This window comes from Sylvia atricapilla, chromosome 9 (assembly GCF_009819655.1).
Source record: "Sylvia atricapilla isolate bSylAtr1 chromosome 9, bSylAtr1.pri, whole genome shotgun sequence".
NCBI classification, from domain to species: Eukaryota; Metazoa; Chordata; class Aves; order Passeriformes; family Sylviidae; genus Sylvia; species Sylvia atricapilla.
In genome coordinates this window covers 29,871,623-29,888,167 of record NC_089148.1, presented here as the reverse complement: position 1 = coordinate 29,888,167, position 16,545 = coordinate 29,871,623, and the positions used below count along the sequence as shown (strand labels likewise).

The following is a 16,545-nucleotide window of genomic DNA, read 5'->3' as shown; positions in this document are numbered from 1 at the left end:
AGAGAGATATTATAAATTGGCTCCTTACAACCCAATTATAAGGAAAATGCCTTATATGAAAGTATTATTACAGATGGCAGTGGCATAAAAAAATCTAATCCAAGAGCTGCATTTATGTAGTTATGTAAATATCTATATAATATATGAATGTATTTATGCAAATAATGTTTTTAATTAGATATTACATTACTAAGCCTCATCCAACTACAAAATAAATGTTCTCAATAATGTTAATTTATTCTATTAACACAACGCCACTACTCCTAAACAAGACAGAAAATATTTGAAATTAAAACACAGTCAACTGATCTTGGAGTTCTTTAAAGAGGGAAAAAGCCTACAAAAATTATTTCATAAACCCCTCTCTGAACCATTTTACTGTTTCCATATGCAGCAGCAGTGCTGTCATTCCAACTTAAAAACATCATGAATATCTTTGCTCTGTCCCATTCCTCTCAAGCTAAAGAGCTATTCCTTTCAACTCTTTTCAAAGCAGATCATTTCCCAGACTGCTTAGTCACAAGCACAACTGATTATAAAAATATCAATTTGGGTGATTGAGGCATTAATGTCAACAAAGCAAGGGGCCCACTAATGACACCAAAATCAAACAGAGGAGCACTCTCTTCTGATGGTTCCATGTGACAGCTTGTCAAATCCTGATTCACAAAACACAGACTTCCTCAAACTCAGCACAAACACAAATGCGAGATCTCTGGCTTTAAAATGCTCATCAACTTCTGCTGGAGAAACAAAACCAGGAGTCAGGCCAGAGAGACATTTCCTGACACAGCTGTCAAGTCTTCACGTGCAGCTGCTCAGCCCTTCAAGGCGGGCAAAATTTTCTGAGCTTTAAGACAACACAAGGAACTCTCTGCAGCTGGGTCCTGCACCCAAATTCTGTTCTTCAGTTCAACACAGGCAACGCAAACAAAGTCCCACAGATCATGGACCTCTCTGGGTCACAGCACAGCAGTAATAACTTCCCTCTCACCAGGAGACTTCCAGAACACAGAACAAGGTTATTTGGCACAGCCCTTGAGCACCTCCAGCCTGCCACAGCTGTGCTCACTTCAGAGCTCCACCAGCAGCCCTGAACTGAAAAAAAACCCTGGCTCTGTGGAGAAGAGAACATCAGAGGTTCCTACAAGTGCTTTTCTCTGGATATTAGAAAAGTATTTGAAGTGGTTAAGTCAAACACTTGTACCTTCTCCTTCTTCATTTAAAACCTTCACATTAAACCTGATTCAGATAAAGCTTAATGCCAAGCTTAGGAGGAGCATAATTCAAAAAAAAAAAAAAAATCAACATGACTGGAAAATTGTAAGTCAGAGCAAAGGGCTCAGTGGAGCCACAGGGCCTCACAGTGCCTGAATCTCAACAGCAGCTGTAAACAATTTTAAAAAGTCATTGGAAGACAGGTTGGTATGAAAACTCTTTCTTCTTAGACATAAAACCCCATAGTTTTTCTGTGCTAGTGGACCCCACTATTACGTCACATAGCCTGGAGAACACATTGAAATGACAAAAATAATCTCAGGAGTGAAGCAGAGAAAAACAAGTTCAAATACTGTGGTTTTGATAGAGGCACAGGGCTTTTGTTATAGTCCTTGAATCATGACTCATGTCACGGATCCATGCAAAAAGAGAGAAGAACAGAACACAAGTTACTCTGGAAACTGCCCAACACTTAGGTGTACCTTTTATTAAAAATAAATGTTAAATCAATAGTATTGTTGGTAACTCCAATATTACAGGTCCTACAGGATAGCACCCTCTGAGGAATCCACCTGACATCTCTTTTCATAAGAAGTTTAAGGTTATTAAAGCCCTTTCTGCCCCAAAGCCCTCTAACAGATTTAATTAAGATTATTGCTTAATTCACTTTAATCACACTATCTTTGGAAAAAAACTCTAATATTTAATGGTGTCTTCTGTCTTGCTTTTATACAGCTTCTTAGAAAGTTTCATGTTCCAAAATTCAGAAAGACCAACTAAATTAAAATCACCTTTAATTGCTTATGGGGCCTGAAGTAAAAACATTTTTCTTGCCAAAACCCGAAATTAAATCAATCAATTTCATATCAGGTGACCTACCTTAGTTTCAATGTCAGGATTTTACAACATGAAAAGGATCTTTTATTTAATAATTTGCTGTACATCGTATGCAGCAACACAGAAATAAAAAGAATCATGTAGTTGTAGTAAAAAAAAAAAAGAAAAAAAAAAGGCACTTCATTTCAGATTCTCACTATTCAAGATCACCACAATAAATAAAAAACCCAGATGTGATTACTGTAATTTTACATTTAAATGCAATTATTAAAGAATTATAACTCAAGTGTATGTAGATCAATTAGAAAATTAAATTCTTAGATGAGACAGAAACTGGGTAGAAACAGGCTGCTGAGCAGGTACATGAGTTACAGGAAGACAGAATTATCTTATGTAGAGGCCATAAAATGATAGTGTGACTTTTGTGTGGAGTTCACTCAAGTGCAGAGCAGCTGCTTAGGCCACATCAGGGTCCTCACCAGCTGAGTGAGACAGTAACACAAAGAACTCCCTCAGTTTACTGCAGGGACACAAATGTCCAGCCACACAGAACACCCGAAAACCTACAACCAAAATCTACACCAATCCAAAAATCCACTTCCAAACAAGCTATTTTTTTTTTTTTTTAAACCATCACATCTTTGCTGGGCTTAAAGCATCTTTGACAACGCTGGCGACTTACCCAAATCTGCAGCTTGACCCTCTTGTCATTCCTGTAAACTGTTTTCACCTTGAAGTCGATGCCCACGGTGCTGACGAAGGCGGGGGTGAAGGTGTCGTCGGCGTACCTGAAGAGGAAGGACGTTTTACCCACGCTGCTGTTGCCAATGATCAGGAGCTTGAACATGTAATCGAAATTCTGGTCTGAAGTATCTTTCTGCCTGAATCTGGCATCGGTTACTGAAGCCATCTAAGAAAATGACAAACACGGGAGAAGGACAGATTTAAGAGCAGTTCAGCATTTGTTTCCCTTGACTGTGTGCCATATGTTCAGGTTATCTCGCCGCTTTCTCCTGTCATAACCACTAGATCTGCTGACTAAAGAGGAGCACGCTTTGCAATCTTCTCTTAAATCTTGCCTTTAAATGTTTAGTGTTTCACTCACGCTGGTAAGACTTCCAAACCCAAGAAATGCACCTGTTGCACTGCTTTGTGTTTAATGGAATAACAGATGGCTACTGCAGATTGTTCAAATACTCATGGGGAAACAGCATTCTTTACTCCAGTGGCAGGGTGCCACTTCTGTGGCTCCAATAAACTGCAACCAAGAACTAAAATCTTTGACAGTGCACCCAACCATGCAATTCATCAAGCAGCCTCCAAGGTAAATAAACCTAAATAATTGCTTTTACTACTTCCATGGAAAATCTGCATTTCTAGTGCATGCACCACCACCATTTTATCCTTACAAAAGTTTGATCTTCAACATTTACAGAAGAAAACAAAGGCAAGTGGAAAAGATGAAAAAAACCACAAATTTCAGCTAGAAACTTTGAATCCATCCAATACATAGCTACTCCTAAAACTGCATTTGGAATAAACAACACTGTATAAAATGTGAGGGCTCAGTGGGAGTGCAGACAGCATTTGTAATGGATAAATTATCCCTTTTAGATTCAGAAAACAAAAAAAAAGGCAACAGCAGAATATGGATCATTAAGGGCCATGAGCAGCCTTGGATATTCTAATGTGTGCAGCTCAGACACTTGGTGGAAGGAGGTAAGACTCTGACTTTTCATCTCTGGTTGTACAGAACACAGCTACACAAACCAAATTACTACAGAGGAGGAAAAGGAAACTTTACCTTTTAACAAATATACCACGCTTTTAATCTCTCATGCTGTTTGAAACTACCACACTTCAAATAAACAAACCTCTTGGCTCCTTATAACCAGTCACAGGGTTGGTAAATTGGAGCAACAACAGCACAGGTCTAATTAGCAGCTACTCATCCAAACCAGGGCTGGGCTACCCTGTGCAGAGTCAGAAGGCACTGAGCAGCGACAGAAGTCTCTCCTACACCCAGCACCCACACAAGTTTTCTCAACTCAAATTCATAGGCAGCTTTAGGAACAAAACTCACTCCAAGGTCTACTCTCAGCATGTGCCCATACACCTTCCTTCTAGGCAAGTCTCACCTGAACTTCACCTATTCACTGAAAAAAAAGCCCCCAGCAACAACAGCACCCCACAAAGCCAAACAAAACCAAAACAAACAGTTCAAAATTCACAACTATAAACCAAAATGCTATCCCAAAGCAGTTTAAATAGGGATGATAACTTAACTCAAACTTCCAACACAGGGGAAACAAACCAAAAGCAACCCAGTTTAAACTTCAGTACAGTATGCACAACACCTTATCTCACATTAAACATATGCAACTTTCTCACTCAGAAAGGGGCTGGTGCAGCAGACATTTCGTTCACAGATTGCATTCACAAGGGCAGTTTCTGAAATTTATCAGTAGCTCAATAGTGAACAGCTGCACTGAATGCATTAAAATCTTCCCACAAGTATTTCTCTGTAGGATACAGCACAATTCTGATACACTCTCTTCTCAACTTCAGCTGCTCTTCAGTCAGACTACGGTCCTTTGCAAGCACTCCAGAAAACACACACACAAATTTTCTTCTCATTAGTGTGCCAGAAAACAGCTCTTCTACCCATGTGTGTTGTGGTTCATAGCAGGAATTCCTAAAATGAAGAATTTAACATCTGACTGACTTCCATTCAGACACACAGTCCAATGCACTCACTGCCTCCTTATCCTTAGAAACTTCCGCTGTAAAAATTATGCATCAGGTGATTGATTAGTTGATTTGTACCATCACCACACTGGATGACAGAAAATTCTCTATTTGAGTAGTTTGTCTTCTTCATACACATTATACTTTCCACGAATGCCACTGACAACACTTATGCACTTGCTAAAGAAGAAAAAAAAAAATTAAAATCTCTGCTTCTCCATTCCACACACAGAGGCTTGAAATAATGAGAAACCCTAAACACTTCAAGCCTGGTCTTTTAAAGATTCAGAGGCAAACCTTTAACACAGATGCACTGCACTAATCATACCGCAATCAGTATCTTCTTTCTACCCCCACCTTCCCAGGACCCATCCACACACTCCAAGCTGATCTTTTAACTGAAACACTGCTGCCTCTATTAACCCTCCCAGACTGCTCTAATCAGAATCGTACCTGGCTACAAATGTGACTTTCAGATCTCAGCTGAAAAAGCAATTACAGAATGTGGCCAGCTCCAGCAGCTTTGTTAAAAGCACAACACAGAGAATAAGATCAAATGATACTTGCCCAGAACGTGGGGCTGTTGTCATAGAAGCACAGCCCTGGCTGGCCTCTGTGCTTGGCTGAAGATACTGCAGGTCAGCACCTTGAATCACCAGAGGCAGGCAGAGCACAAAAATTTTAAAGAAAACTCCATCCCCTTGCTTAAATTTGACTTTTCCCTTTCCCCTCTAGTGAACAGAGTGAAACTGAAAGGACTTTCATACTAATTTCTGATTATCCTTCTGATGGCAGATCATTACTGAAGGTGTGCTCCACCAGCAGTTGGGCTGGAAGTGTTCACAGGGCTGCCCCTGAATTTGTGCTCGAATCTCGAAGCCAGGAAACAGCAGACCTTTCTCCTGGTCCTCCTCCCTTTCTCTTCCCCACCTGTGGTCTCACTGCTGCTCCAAGCACTCCCCAGCCATGTCAGCCCTGAGGACCCTGCAGAGAGGTGGTTCAGAGAGCAGAGAGATCCCAGTTAAAAATAAATCCTCCTACAGCTTCTCCTGTTTTGCAGGGCTGTTTGTAAAGTTGGTTCAGTTCCTGATCCTGCACGGCTCAGGGAGCCAAGCAGAGGGGACAGAGCAGTGGGAAGTGGTGGCAGTTGCTATGCTACTGAGAGAAAGGTCCACAAAATCACATCTCCTGCAAGCCCTCTGCACCTGGAGGAGATTCTGCAGCAGAGGGAAATGGAGACAACAGGCTGAGGCCAGGCAGCTCCTGTCCAAATCACCTGAAGGCTCACACAGGGATTGCTCCCAGGGGATTGTGCTCCCTCCCTGGTGCAGGGCCATTTAGCTGGCAGTGTAACCCCTGCTCCCTGGGCACACGGCCACAGATGCTCTTTTAGAATGGCTCCAAACAGAGCAGCATCTCTGCTGTTTCACACAAACACACAGCCCAAGGAGAGCTCTGTTACAGAGACCAGGTCAAATACAGCTAGCACAGAGGGCAAAGGAGAGCTTTGTGACTGTTTCCGTTTTGACTGTCTTGGAATAATCCTCAATAAAATACCAACACAGGAAAGATTTTGCTACAGGACGTAAAACCCATTACACAGGAGAGGGAAAAGCTGCCAATCAGATTGTCCTTGAAAACACTTTAGCATGAGACCTTGGATCATTTAGCTCTTTGCCTGGGTAGCCCTCTTTTTTGTAGCTAAGAGCATACTAATATTGACAATCTTTTTCCCCACGTGCATTAGCAATGGCAGCAAGGTCTCAAACACAGCCACTTCCAACTAGTTTTGTGGGAACAGGCAGTTTTGTAGCTCTGAGATACCTTATTATTTCCCTGTTGAGGAAAAAGCCTGCAGTGTGAGCTCATCTTTTATTAGACAAAGAAACCACATTAGAGCAGGATGCTGCAAATGCTCTAAAGCAATAAAAATCTTAATCAGAGCTTATTAGCCACCAAAGAATACATTCCTAAGCCAAGGTGGCTCTCCTGTCTTTAGTTTCTATTTTGGTCTAATGAATTTTAAAAGAAAAAAGCCTATTGCCCTAAGACACCTCCATGGGAAACCAGCTTTTGTTGCTTTTAGTGCTCACTGAAATGTGTCACATAGAGGGATCCAAACAGCTGTGCTCCTCAGTTTGTGACCAGTATCATGATGAAGACTCAAACTGGTTTCTAGTGCAACACAAAACACCAAAGTGTTCCTGCTCTCAGGAATCACTGCTCTGCAACGTTTCTTGCCTACAGCCAACTTCAGCAAAAATTTTAAGTGCTGGCTAGAAATCAAGTGATGTATCTCACCATTCATTTATTGCCAGGAAAAAAAGGCTAAGGTTGAATTTTAGTGTTGCAAGCCCTTAGGGTTTTGGCTACAAACTAATGGAGGGCTGCTCTTCATCCTCTCACAGACAAGAAACAAGAAATCCAATCATTACCTTGGAAGCTTACATGTCTCTTTATCAGCAAGCAGATGGGTGGGTTCACAGACACGCTGTTTCCACATCCCATCCTCTCTCACAACAGTGTGAGAAAGGGGTCTGAATTTGGGAAAGAGTCTCCTTTTCTGCTGTCAGTCACCCCAGTTAACCATGAAACCTGGTGACACTGATGCAACTTACACTTCAAACTAAACCCTAAGACATATTTTCAAATTCAACTTGCTAGGAACCTGTGTATTCTCTATATTACAGCTTCTGGGCAGTTCTAGGAATAAAAACATCTTTTAATATGCTTCATTTTTAAAGCCAAAACTGTAATTTCCTATATTTGTCTTGTGTTATTTAGGACCAGTAACATTTTAAATGTGACAGTTTAACTGTTTCATCATCATCCACTGACACATCTCTTTAACCAGGCAGAAGAGAGGATGGGGTGAAACCACTCCTCTGTATTTCCTCAGTAATCCATGAGAGGTGTTACTAATGTGCAACATAACTTTTTCTAAAAAGCATTAACACATCAATAAAAAAGGAGGGCTTTTTTTCCCAAAAACTCTTAGAAAGTGCATCTAAGTTAAAAATATTCTCGTGCACAAATTATACATCTATGTCAATTTTCTATTATAAAAGCTCACTCCTTTATGTGCTCTGTCACTGGAAAATAAATAGTGGGGTTCTTTTTCAGAAATTAAGTTTGACTCTGAACCAGATTTCAACCAAGCAACGGAATTTTTTACAGCCAATGTGTGCTATCCTAAGGATAAAGCTCATAAAGGAAACAAGGCCATGACCTTAGAGATTCTTATAAAAATGCTGTTCTACAAGAAGGATTTATCAGAAGCAGAAAACAGAGCATGAGCAATTAACATATCTGCTAGTAAACATTGCAAGCAAGCGATAGTTACCAATTTAGATCTATAATCCATGAGAGTGATGAAGGCTTTGCTGTGAGTATATGAATCAAGAGAGTGGTCACACTGTTGAACCTGCGATGTAGAAGCAAAAGGATTACAATGATTATGATAAAGATGGATAATTAGAATATTAGGGAAGGGAATAATGGGTAGGCAAGTTAGGCTGAGAACACAGTGCTGTGTAAAGTCTGAGCTTCCTCCACTGAAGGTAAAGAGGAAAGTCCTGTAGTGTACAAAGAGAACAGAAACAGTGCTTGAGTTAGTGACAGAGATTAAGATAACAGCAAACATTCGAAGCCATCAGTTTAAAGTTCATTAAAGGGAGATTATCTTTACTAATCTAAAATTAAAGTTCCAGATAAATCTCACAAGTGGACAGAAAACCTTGGACAGGAATCATTACACATTTCCTGAAGAAAGGCAGCAAAGCAAACGGAACCAAGCAGCAGCTGAAATCCCTCTGTACACATGGGTGTTTTGCACAAAGCCTGGATCAAAGTCTACCATGCTGCAAAGACAACTGCAACAGGACATGGACACATCTGCAACTTACAGCACATCTACACAAAAATATCCGCCTTAAGGTAATAATTATTCCAGATTTAGAGCAGAAAAGATTAACAGAACACAGTTGTCTCTTTTCATGGCTCACACAATCTAAAGGCCAAGTTTGTGCCTGGTGCATTTCCTTTCCAGCAAGCCAGGGTACAGCACCATTTGTCATCCTGACTTACATTATCTTGCTTTGTGGAGACTGCCAGAACACTCGGGCACACTTGGACCTTATGTAAATAACAGGCTGCAGCCACCTACTCCAGGCCAGAATTTGGATCAAAGACAAATCCTTTCTCAGGATCCACACAATTAACAATCACCTCACTTGGCAACACGACAGCAGCTTGGTCTTGCCCAAAGTATTGCACATTTTTTGGTATCGGTTACGTTTCCTCCTCTCACAGCCCTGCCCTCTGCAACAGCTGCTCCCTGTGGCAGCCTCTGGCTCACTCTTCAGTACTGTCCAGAACTTGACTTCGGGGTGTCATCTAAATGTCATTCAATTGAAAGATCTAGAAAAAAAAATAATTCAACTCTCTACACAGAAAATCTGTGTTTATTACTTTAAAAATGTAAGCTCTTCATCCTGAGCGCTTCATCTTTAACAGAATTAATTTATTAATGAGTTCAGAAGTCTTTACGAGAAGATGCTTGTAGTGGGTTTGTTCTGGAATTTACATGCTACAAAAAAGTTCAGTATATGCATGACAACTGAAGGATGAAAACCTCTAAGCAATGCCAGTGGTTATTTATTCTCATTAGCCATTTAGATTTGGGAACACAGGCTTTAAAGACAGCTTTTAAAGGGTTTTAAAGAGCTTACTGGGTGTGGAAACATGAGTCAAGACCCAGAAGGTATCACTTTTTTGCCATCTAATTTCACAAGCACATTTGGTTCAACTGTTGTTAGAAAGATTTCCTTTTGTCAAACATCAAGCCATGCCTCTCCCATTTCCTGCATGACATTCAACATCCTCAAAGTCCGTTTCAGAGCCACAATAAAATTCTCAGGAAGGAGGAATTAGTCCCTCTAATATTACAACAACAGCAAAAAATTAAAGAAATAGAAGTTTCCACTTTTCTACTCTCTTCTATGAGTGTTGAGTGTTTGCCACTCTCTTACTACCACATGGTTCCATGCCTGTTAGCAAGCACATTACTCCAGAAAATACAGAGAAAAATATTTAACAGTAAAAAAATCTCCCCTAGTAAAAGGAACCCACTAGCTGAAGCCAGCAAAGGATGCAAAGAAGAGGGGATTTTTGTCTTCCCTATGCCCTAAAGAATAGATACAGATATTTCCACAACTCCCTGAATATTCTGCTGAATTTCGGAATGCCAGAGCCAGTCAATTTCCAGGTGTACAGAACTGCAAGCTGAGGCTGACCCGAATCCAGCTCTGTCCCAGAGAACAGTGCACACTGGAGAGGCTGATGGCTGTTACAAAACTCACCATCTTCAAAGCCCTTCCTTCCTGTCACCAACACTGCAGCGATGGCCGAGACAAGAGAAACCCGGAGTTCAGTCCCCTTCTCATCGGATCTCAGCCTTGCAGCTCTGCCTCTCTTTCTCAAGAAGGAACTGGCAACACTGGAGCACTTCCGAGCACCTCGCTGCTGCACACGCTGGAGTAGCAGTGACATAAATGCACCCAGAGCAACACGCGAGATGGAGCTGTGCCAGCTCTGGTACAAGACACGTGTGAGCCCCTGCTGATCCTTCCCCAGCCCAAAGGCAGGACACAGCCACCTTCTGCCCTGGGGGACAGCCCTCCGTGGAGAAAGCCATGACCTCACCCTCCCACGGTGGTGGAAGATAAGGGATGTTCAGGCATACGATGGCACTCTGGAGCTGGAGTGAGGCCATATGCAGATTCAGGTAAATACTCCTCCACCAATGAGCAGGAGGCAGTTACAGATTTTTTTTTTGCATCACTGGGTCTAAAACCTTTCGCTTGTAGGTAAAAACAAGCTGCTGTCCTCACCAAATCAAAGACTGGAGACTGGAATTGTCTTAGAGAAACCATCTGCAAACCAGAATCACACAGAGACAGGGCCAGCTCAGGATGCCTCTGCAGTGCAGAAGTCTAATTTGCTGCCTTTTATCCTCCTCTTCCAAGCAGAAAATCTGTGATGAATAAGTTAATTCATTTCTCTGTGCTATGATGTTCTCCCATGCTGCAAAGTAAGCCACCTGCTAACTGGGATTACAATGAGCACCCTCACACTTCCCATTTTTTAATGAGCTAATACTTCCAAACGTAAATCTTATTGCTTATTTCAAATATCAAACACTACTGCGCTAAGCTAAGCACACATTTCCAGGAGCTCACTAAATATGCAGAACCTAAAGCACAAGACACATTTTTACAGCAAAAAGCATACCTGAAATGACCAGTTTAGGACATTTCTCAGCATTAGCCATTGAGAACTGCCTCAAAAAACCCTGCTTCTTCAGCCCAACCAGTAACAAAGAATAGACATGTACCTACTGGGGAGGGCCAAGTAGACATGGAACTACAAACAGCGTGATGCAAGACCCTCAACTGTGATGCTGTGACCTGCATATTTTAATGTGGAGCTGCATGAAAACATACAAAAATGAAGGTAGGGAAAAGGACCTCTGAGCTACATAGCTAACATAATCACTACATGACAAAAATCATGTTAATACTAAATGCGTTGCAAAGGTCTGCAAAGAGAGAATCAAGATTTTGTCAAAATTGCAAAGGAAGCTTGATTTTAATTTGGTTAGTTGTCTCTCTTCTGACTTATACTATATATTGTTATGATAAAACTGTCCTGAAGGCAGTGAAGTCCCAGTAAATGAATCTATGACCACCTTCAGGATAGCAAGCACAAATAACAAAAAATAAAAGCCTTTTAGCTACACACTTCCATACAGCAGTGTATGGTTTCAATTTTGTACTCTATATAACCCAATACCAGTGTGCATCTGAGTACAGTTACAAACACACAGATCAAAATTATAGTTCCAGTGACATTTTTACCTTTGGAGGGAGGGAAAAAAACGTTCACAAAAGAATGTTATCAGGATCCAGAGCTTTTCCAGGCAACTCTGAAGCCTTGCAAACTATTATTTGCACAACTGAGAGTGCAGCACTGGGTCAGGAATAAGTGATGAGAAACAAAGCAGGAGAAGTCAAAACCAGTAGTGCCATCAAAGAATTTCACAGAAGCATGTTCTGAGACCACGGTCTTATACTGTCTCAAGACATGAGAAAATCCACGTTAAAATTACTTTGCCCCACCTTTTTTTTTTTTTTTTGTTTAAGTGGGTTTTTTTGTTTGGTTTGTTTGTTCTGGGTTTGTTTGGTTTGGTTTTTTTTTTTTTTTTGGTTGGTTGGTTGGTTTTTTTGGGGGGATTTTTTTTTGTTTTGGTTTTTTTGGGGTTTTTTTGGGTTTTTTGGGGGCGTGTTTTGTTTTTTGGGGGTTTTGTTTGGTTTTTTGTTGTTGTTGTTTTGTTTGGTTGGTTCTGGGTTTTATTTGTTTGTTTGTTTTGGTTGGGTTTATTGTTTGTTTGGGTTTTATTGCTGTTATTTTTTGGGTATTGGGGGTTTTTTTTTGACAAGCTACACTATATCTATGTCAGATCAACCTGATGCACTGCACAAGCATACAACACATCGCTGCTTGTAAGAAGGAAAGGACAGCGCGGAGACAGAACCTGGGGAGGCAAAAAGGTGGAGCCAGCGGTCCCGCTGCGGTCCCAGGGGCTGATGTTACCGCACACCACCGACACTCCGGGCTGCTGCCAACAGCGGGGAAAACAGCGGGCAAAAGCAACGCGTCGTCCCGGAATGCATGGCAAAAAAATAAAAATAAAAATAAAATTAAAAAAAGAAAAAAAAAGGCGTTTTGTACAGCATAACCTGGAGAAACTGGAGAGTTTGCACTTTTTATGAACTCAGTCAGGAGCGGGATCCGCTCGGCGCGGTGCGGGGGGCTCGCTGCGCCGTGTGGGTACGGGCGAGGCCGCTCCTCCGGCGGCTCCCCGCGCTGCTCTCCGCGCTGAGGGCTCGGCACTCCGGGCTGTGCGCTCCGGCACCAGCGGCTCCCCGCGCTGAGGGCTCGGCACTCCGGGCTGTGCGCTCCGGCACCAGCGGCTCCCCGCGCTGAGGGCTCGGCACTCCGGGCTGTGCGCTCCGGCACCAGCGGCTCCCCGCGCTGCCCCGAGCAGCCACCGACAGCGAGTGCCGCCTTTCCCGGCGCTGCTCCATCGCCGAGCAGTCGGGTCATTGTCACCGGCTCCCCGGCACTGGTGACGGGAACGGGCGGGTTACGCACCAGCTGCAGAACAGCCGGGAAGGCCCCGCTCTCCCGCCTCCCCACCCCGCCAGGCTGAGGGTATTTGAGAGATAAGGCAGTGTTATAGCGCTGGGAAGTGTTTATTCTAGAGATGGAACTGCTGTTGCGCTCTCCGCCCCGCCGCTCCCGAGGGCTGCCCGTTACACCGCACCTCGGGGCGCGGAGCTCCCACCCGCCGCTCGCCCGCCGGGCACCTTCTGCTCCCCGTCCCGCGGAGCCCGGGGACAGCCCCGCCGCGCCGTGCCGTGCCAGGAGGGCAGGAGCAGCCGGTGGCTCCCGGCGGGGACATGAGGAGCGGAACACCGCCAGCCCCGGCCCCGCCGCCTTCGAGGGGAAGCGGCCCCGACGGCGCGGGAGGCGCCCCTCAGAGGGGCCGCCGCTCTTACCTGCGGAGCGGGAGCGGCGGCACGGAGCCGAACCGAGTCGGGGCCAGCCGAAGTGAAGCGAAGCGAAGCGAGCCGAGCCGAGCCGAAGTGAAGTGAGCTGAGCCGAACCGAGCCGAGCCGAGCCGAACTGTGCCGAACCGAGCCGAAGTGAAGCGAAGTGAGGTGAGGTGAGCCGAGCCGAGCCGAGCCGAGCCGAGCCGAAGTGAAGCGAAGTGAGCCGAGCCGAGCCGAGCCGAGCCGAACCGAGCCGAGCCGAAGTGAAGCGAAGTGAGCCGAGCCGAGCCGAGCCGAGCCGAGCCGTCCCGCGGCCGCTGCTCGCGTGGCGGGAGCCGCCCCCTGCCCGCACCTGGGGCGGCCCCGTGGGCGGAGCGCGGGGGGCGGGGCCGGGGCCCGCGGGGAGCGCGGGAACGGAATCGCCTCAGGAGCTCCCGGAGCCGAGAAAACGTCCCGGCCGCGACCCAAACTTGCCGTTCTTATCGCACTTTCCGCACGGGCTGGGATTCTCATCAGTTAGCACTGTTAACTCTGAAGCCTAGTGATGGCCGCTGTGGCATCAGGCACTACATTTTTCTGCTGGTGAGAGGACAAAAATTGAGGCAGTGGATGCGGATCTAAGTCGTTCACATGAAGGAGGTCTGATGAAGAGGTGGGCCCTCTTAGCTTTAAAACCCTTAAGACCACAGAGAGTCCTCACTGTGGTCTGTTCCATTCCAGGAAACCAAAATAGCCTTTAGAGGTGATGCCCCAGACAGAATAAAAAAAATACTGAGTTTTTAAAACCTATTAAACATTATGTGTGACATAACTAAGGGGGTGCTTTCCTGACAACCAGCAAAGATGGCAGGATTTAATCAAGTGCCTCAGTACAAACACAAGGCCTTGTGCCCCACGAAAGAGGCCCCTCGTGAGGGGAGGCCAGAGCAGGAGGTGCTTAAATTTGGATTTGCAGTTTTTGTCTTCAGGTGGATCTCTGAACTCAAAGCCCTAAAACTTGGGATGCAGATGTCTTCACCCTGGTATGTCCTCCAGAGCACTGCTGCTTTCTTCTCAGTCTCACCGTGCCTTTTGTTTGACGTGCAGCACTTTGACTCAGCTTGGACACTGCACGCACAGCACAGAAATCATTTTGTCCACTTGCAAAAGCTTTTTTGCACAGCTGGTGGTCTTCAGCGTTTGATCCCCAGCTCTGATCTTTGGTGGTCTTTGGACTGGCTTGTAGGTCAAGCAGCCCTTGGAGCAGCTTGAGCTTTTTAACAGTTCAGCCACTTTAAAGGAGTCTGACAGTTGATTTATAGTTTTGTCCAGGGCAGTTGACTAGTTACCAGCATCATGAGAATGTAGAAAGCCTGGGAGCACAGTAGTATTGTATGACTAGCATATAGCTAAGGTGGTGAGCATTTTAGGAACAATCCCAGGAGAGGTGCTGAGCAGCTTTAAGGAACACCTCTTCTCTCTGCACATCAGAGATGCCACACAGATTCTCCATTTTACTCCAGGTGGCAAGGGGTACAATTCTACCCAATATTAGAGTTATTTTCTAACCTCGTCTAGAATGAAAATGTGTATTTGCCATCAAAACCCCAACTAAAATTACTGTTATATAAACCAGGCCCTGGTTCAAGCCTTAAGCAAAGTATCAGCTTTGTGTAGGCAACTAGAAATCATCAACAGCATAACAAAATCCCAAGGTCATTACAACAAGAATTTCTAGCAGGCTTGACACCTAAAAAGAATCTTTCTAGCTCCTTGCAATCCTCTTGTTGCTCTGGGATAGCTGATCTCTGTCTCTGCCAAGACCTGACTTCTTGTCACCCAACATGGGTAGAGCTCTTCTATCAGTCTGCTGACTGATTCTCAGTCTAGAAAACCATTGTGGTCCCACAGCCCTATAAAGCCCCAGCACAGAATACAAATGGTCATGGGCACACACCTGCACCTCTCATGCAAAGGACACGTCCTGGCTGAGGCTCACTTGGGCATCTGGTAGTGATTACCTGATTTGGCACCCCATAACTGCAGCCAGAAGTGCAGACCCACTGTTCCACCCTAATTTCCAAAGGCTTTTCCAGATTTCATGTCACCCCTGAAACCCCAGAGTTTGCCTACAAGCCCTTTCTTAGTCAGGGATAACCAAAACAAGGCATGCATCCAGGTAATTAGGAGACAGGAGAATATGTAGAGGTTTTTGCTGTCTATCACCTCGTTAAACATGTTTCTATAATTTATGGAGTGAACATTTTTTGCTCTCCTAGCGCACGTCCCTTCCAGATTTTAATGTTGTATGGTCATGAATTGCTGACACCACTTCCAGTGGGGGAGGTCTTTGTTATTTTAGATTTATAGATGGGGAAATAAGGCAACAGGAAAGAACTCCCACGAGCACACGGAGGTGGAAGAGCAGATGCTGTGCTTTATCTTGTTTTCTGACATGTGGATCTATTTCACTCTCACAGCAGTCATGAGAGCATATTTATCAAGCACTGCATACATTCTCTACTACTCTCTCAACATTTTTAATTCAAAACACTGCATCCTCACACAGTGCAACTGATCTGAAGAAAGAAATTTAATCTTTTCTAAAAAGGGAATTGAAAAAAAATTAATTTATCACTTTATGTATGGATTTATTTATTCTTAAAGCAAAAGCAGCACCAAAACAGTTAAATCAGCTGTTGTCCAGGGGAGCCAGGTAAAAACAGGACACCCACAAACAAAATCCTTCTTGTTTGAATAGGCAGCACTCACCCAGGTGCTTCTCCACTTCAGTGAGAAATAAAGAGCATGCTGTGAAGTGAATTTCATTCCCTTTAACAGGGCTAATGCACCCAAATCCTCACAAATGGCTCTTTGAGCGCTGTTCATAATATCAGAAACAGCACAATAAAGTGACATCGAAATTTGGCTGCTGCCAGTGCAGCTTCTTTCATGCACAGCATGTTATGTTGTGACCTGAAGCACTCTCAAAAAGCATGAGAACATCTGCAGTTCTTATCAATTAATAGTGCTGCAGCACATCTACCTACTTCATGCTGTGCCTATGCCAAATGGTCCAAAAATGAGTGTATACCAGCAAATAAACTCTAATCAGCAGCCAGTTACCTACAGCCTTCGCCAAACTCAG

At 44.0% G+C, this 16,545-nt stretch overlaps 1 protein-coding gene across 2 annotated transcripts in view; it reads right to left on the bottom strand.

Annotated features, from left to right (window-relative positions):
- RAB3B (RAB3B, member RAS oncogene family) overlaps positions 1-13,511 on the bottom strand; it is a 51,030-nt gene extending 37,519 nt beyond the window's left edge. The window contains exons 1-3 of one of the 2 annotated variants that reach the window (XM_066325507.1): positions 13,425-13,499; positions 8,147-8,227; positions 2,738-2,965 (exon numbers count right to left, since the gene is read on the bottom strand). In XM_066325507.1, the coding sequence (XP_066181604.1) occupies positions 2,738-2,965; positions 8,147-8,167 (249 nt within the window). In that variant the 5' untranslated portion in view covers positions 8,168-8,227; positions 13,425-13,499. Of the gene's footprint in view, positions 1-2,737; positions 2,966-8,146; positions 8,228-13,424 lie in introns of both variants that reach the window. The other variant, XM_066325508.1, reaches the window with a different exon arrangement.
- Between the last annotated feature and the right edge of the window lie 3,034 nt (positions 13,512-16,545).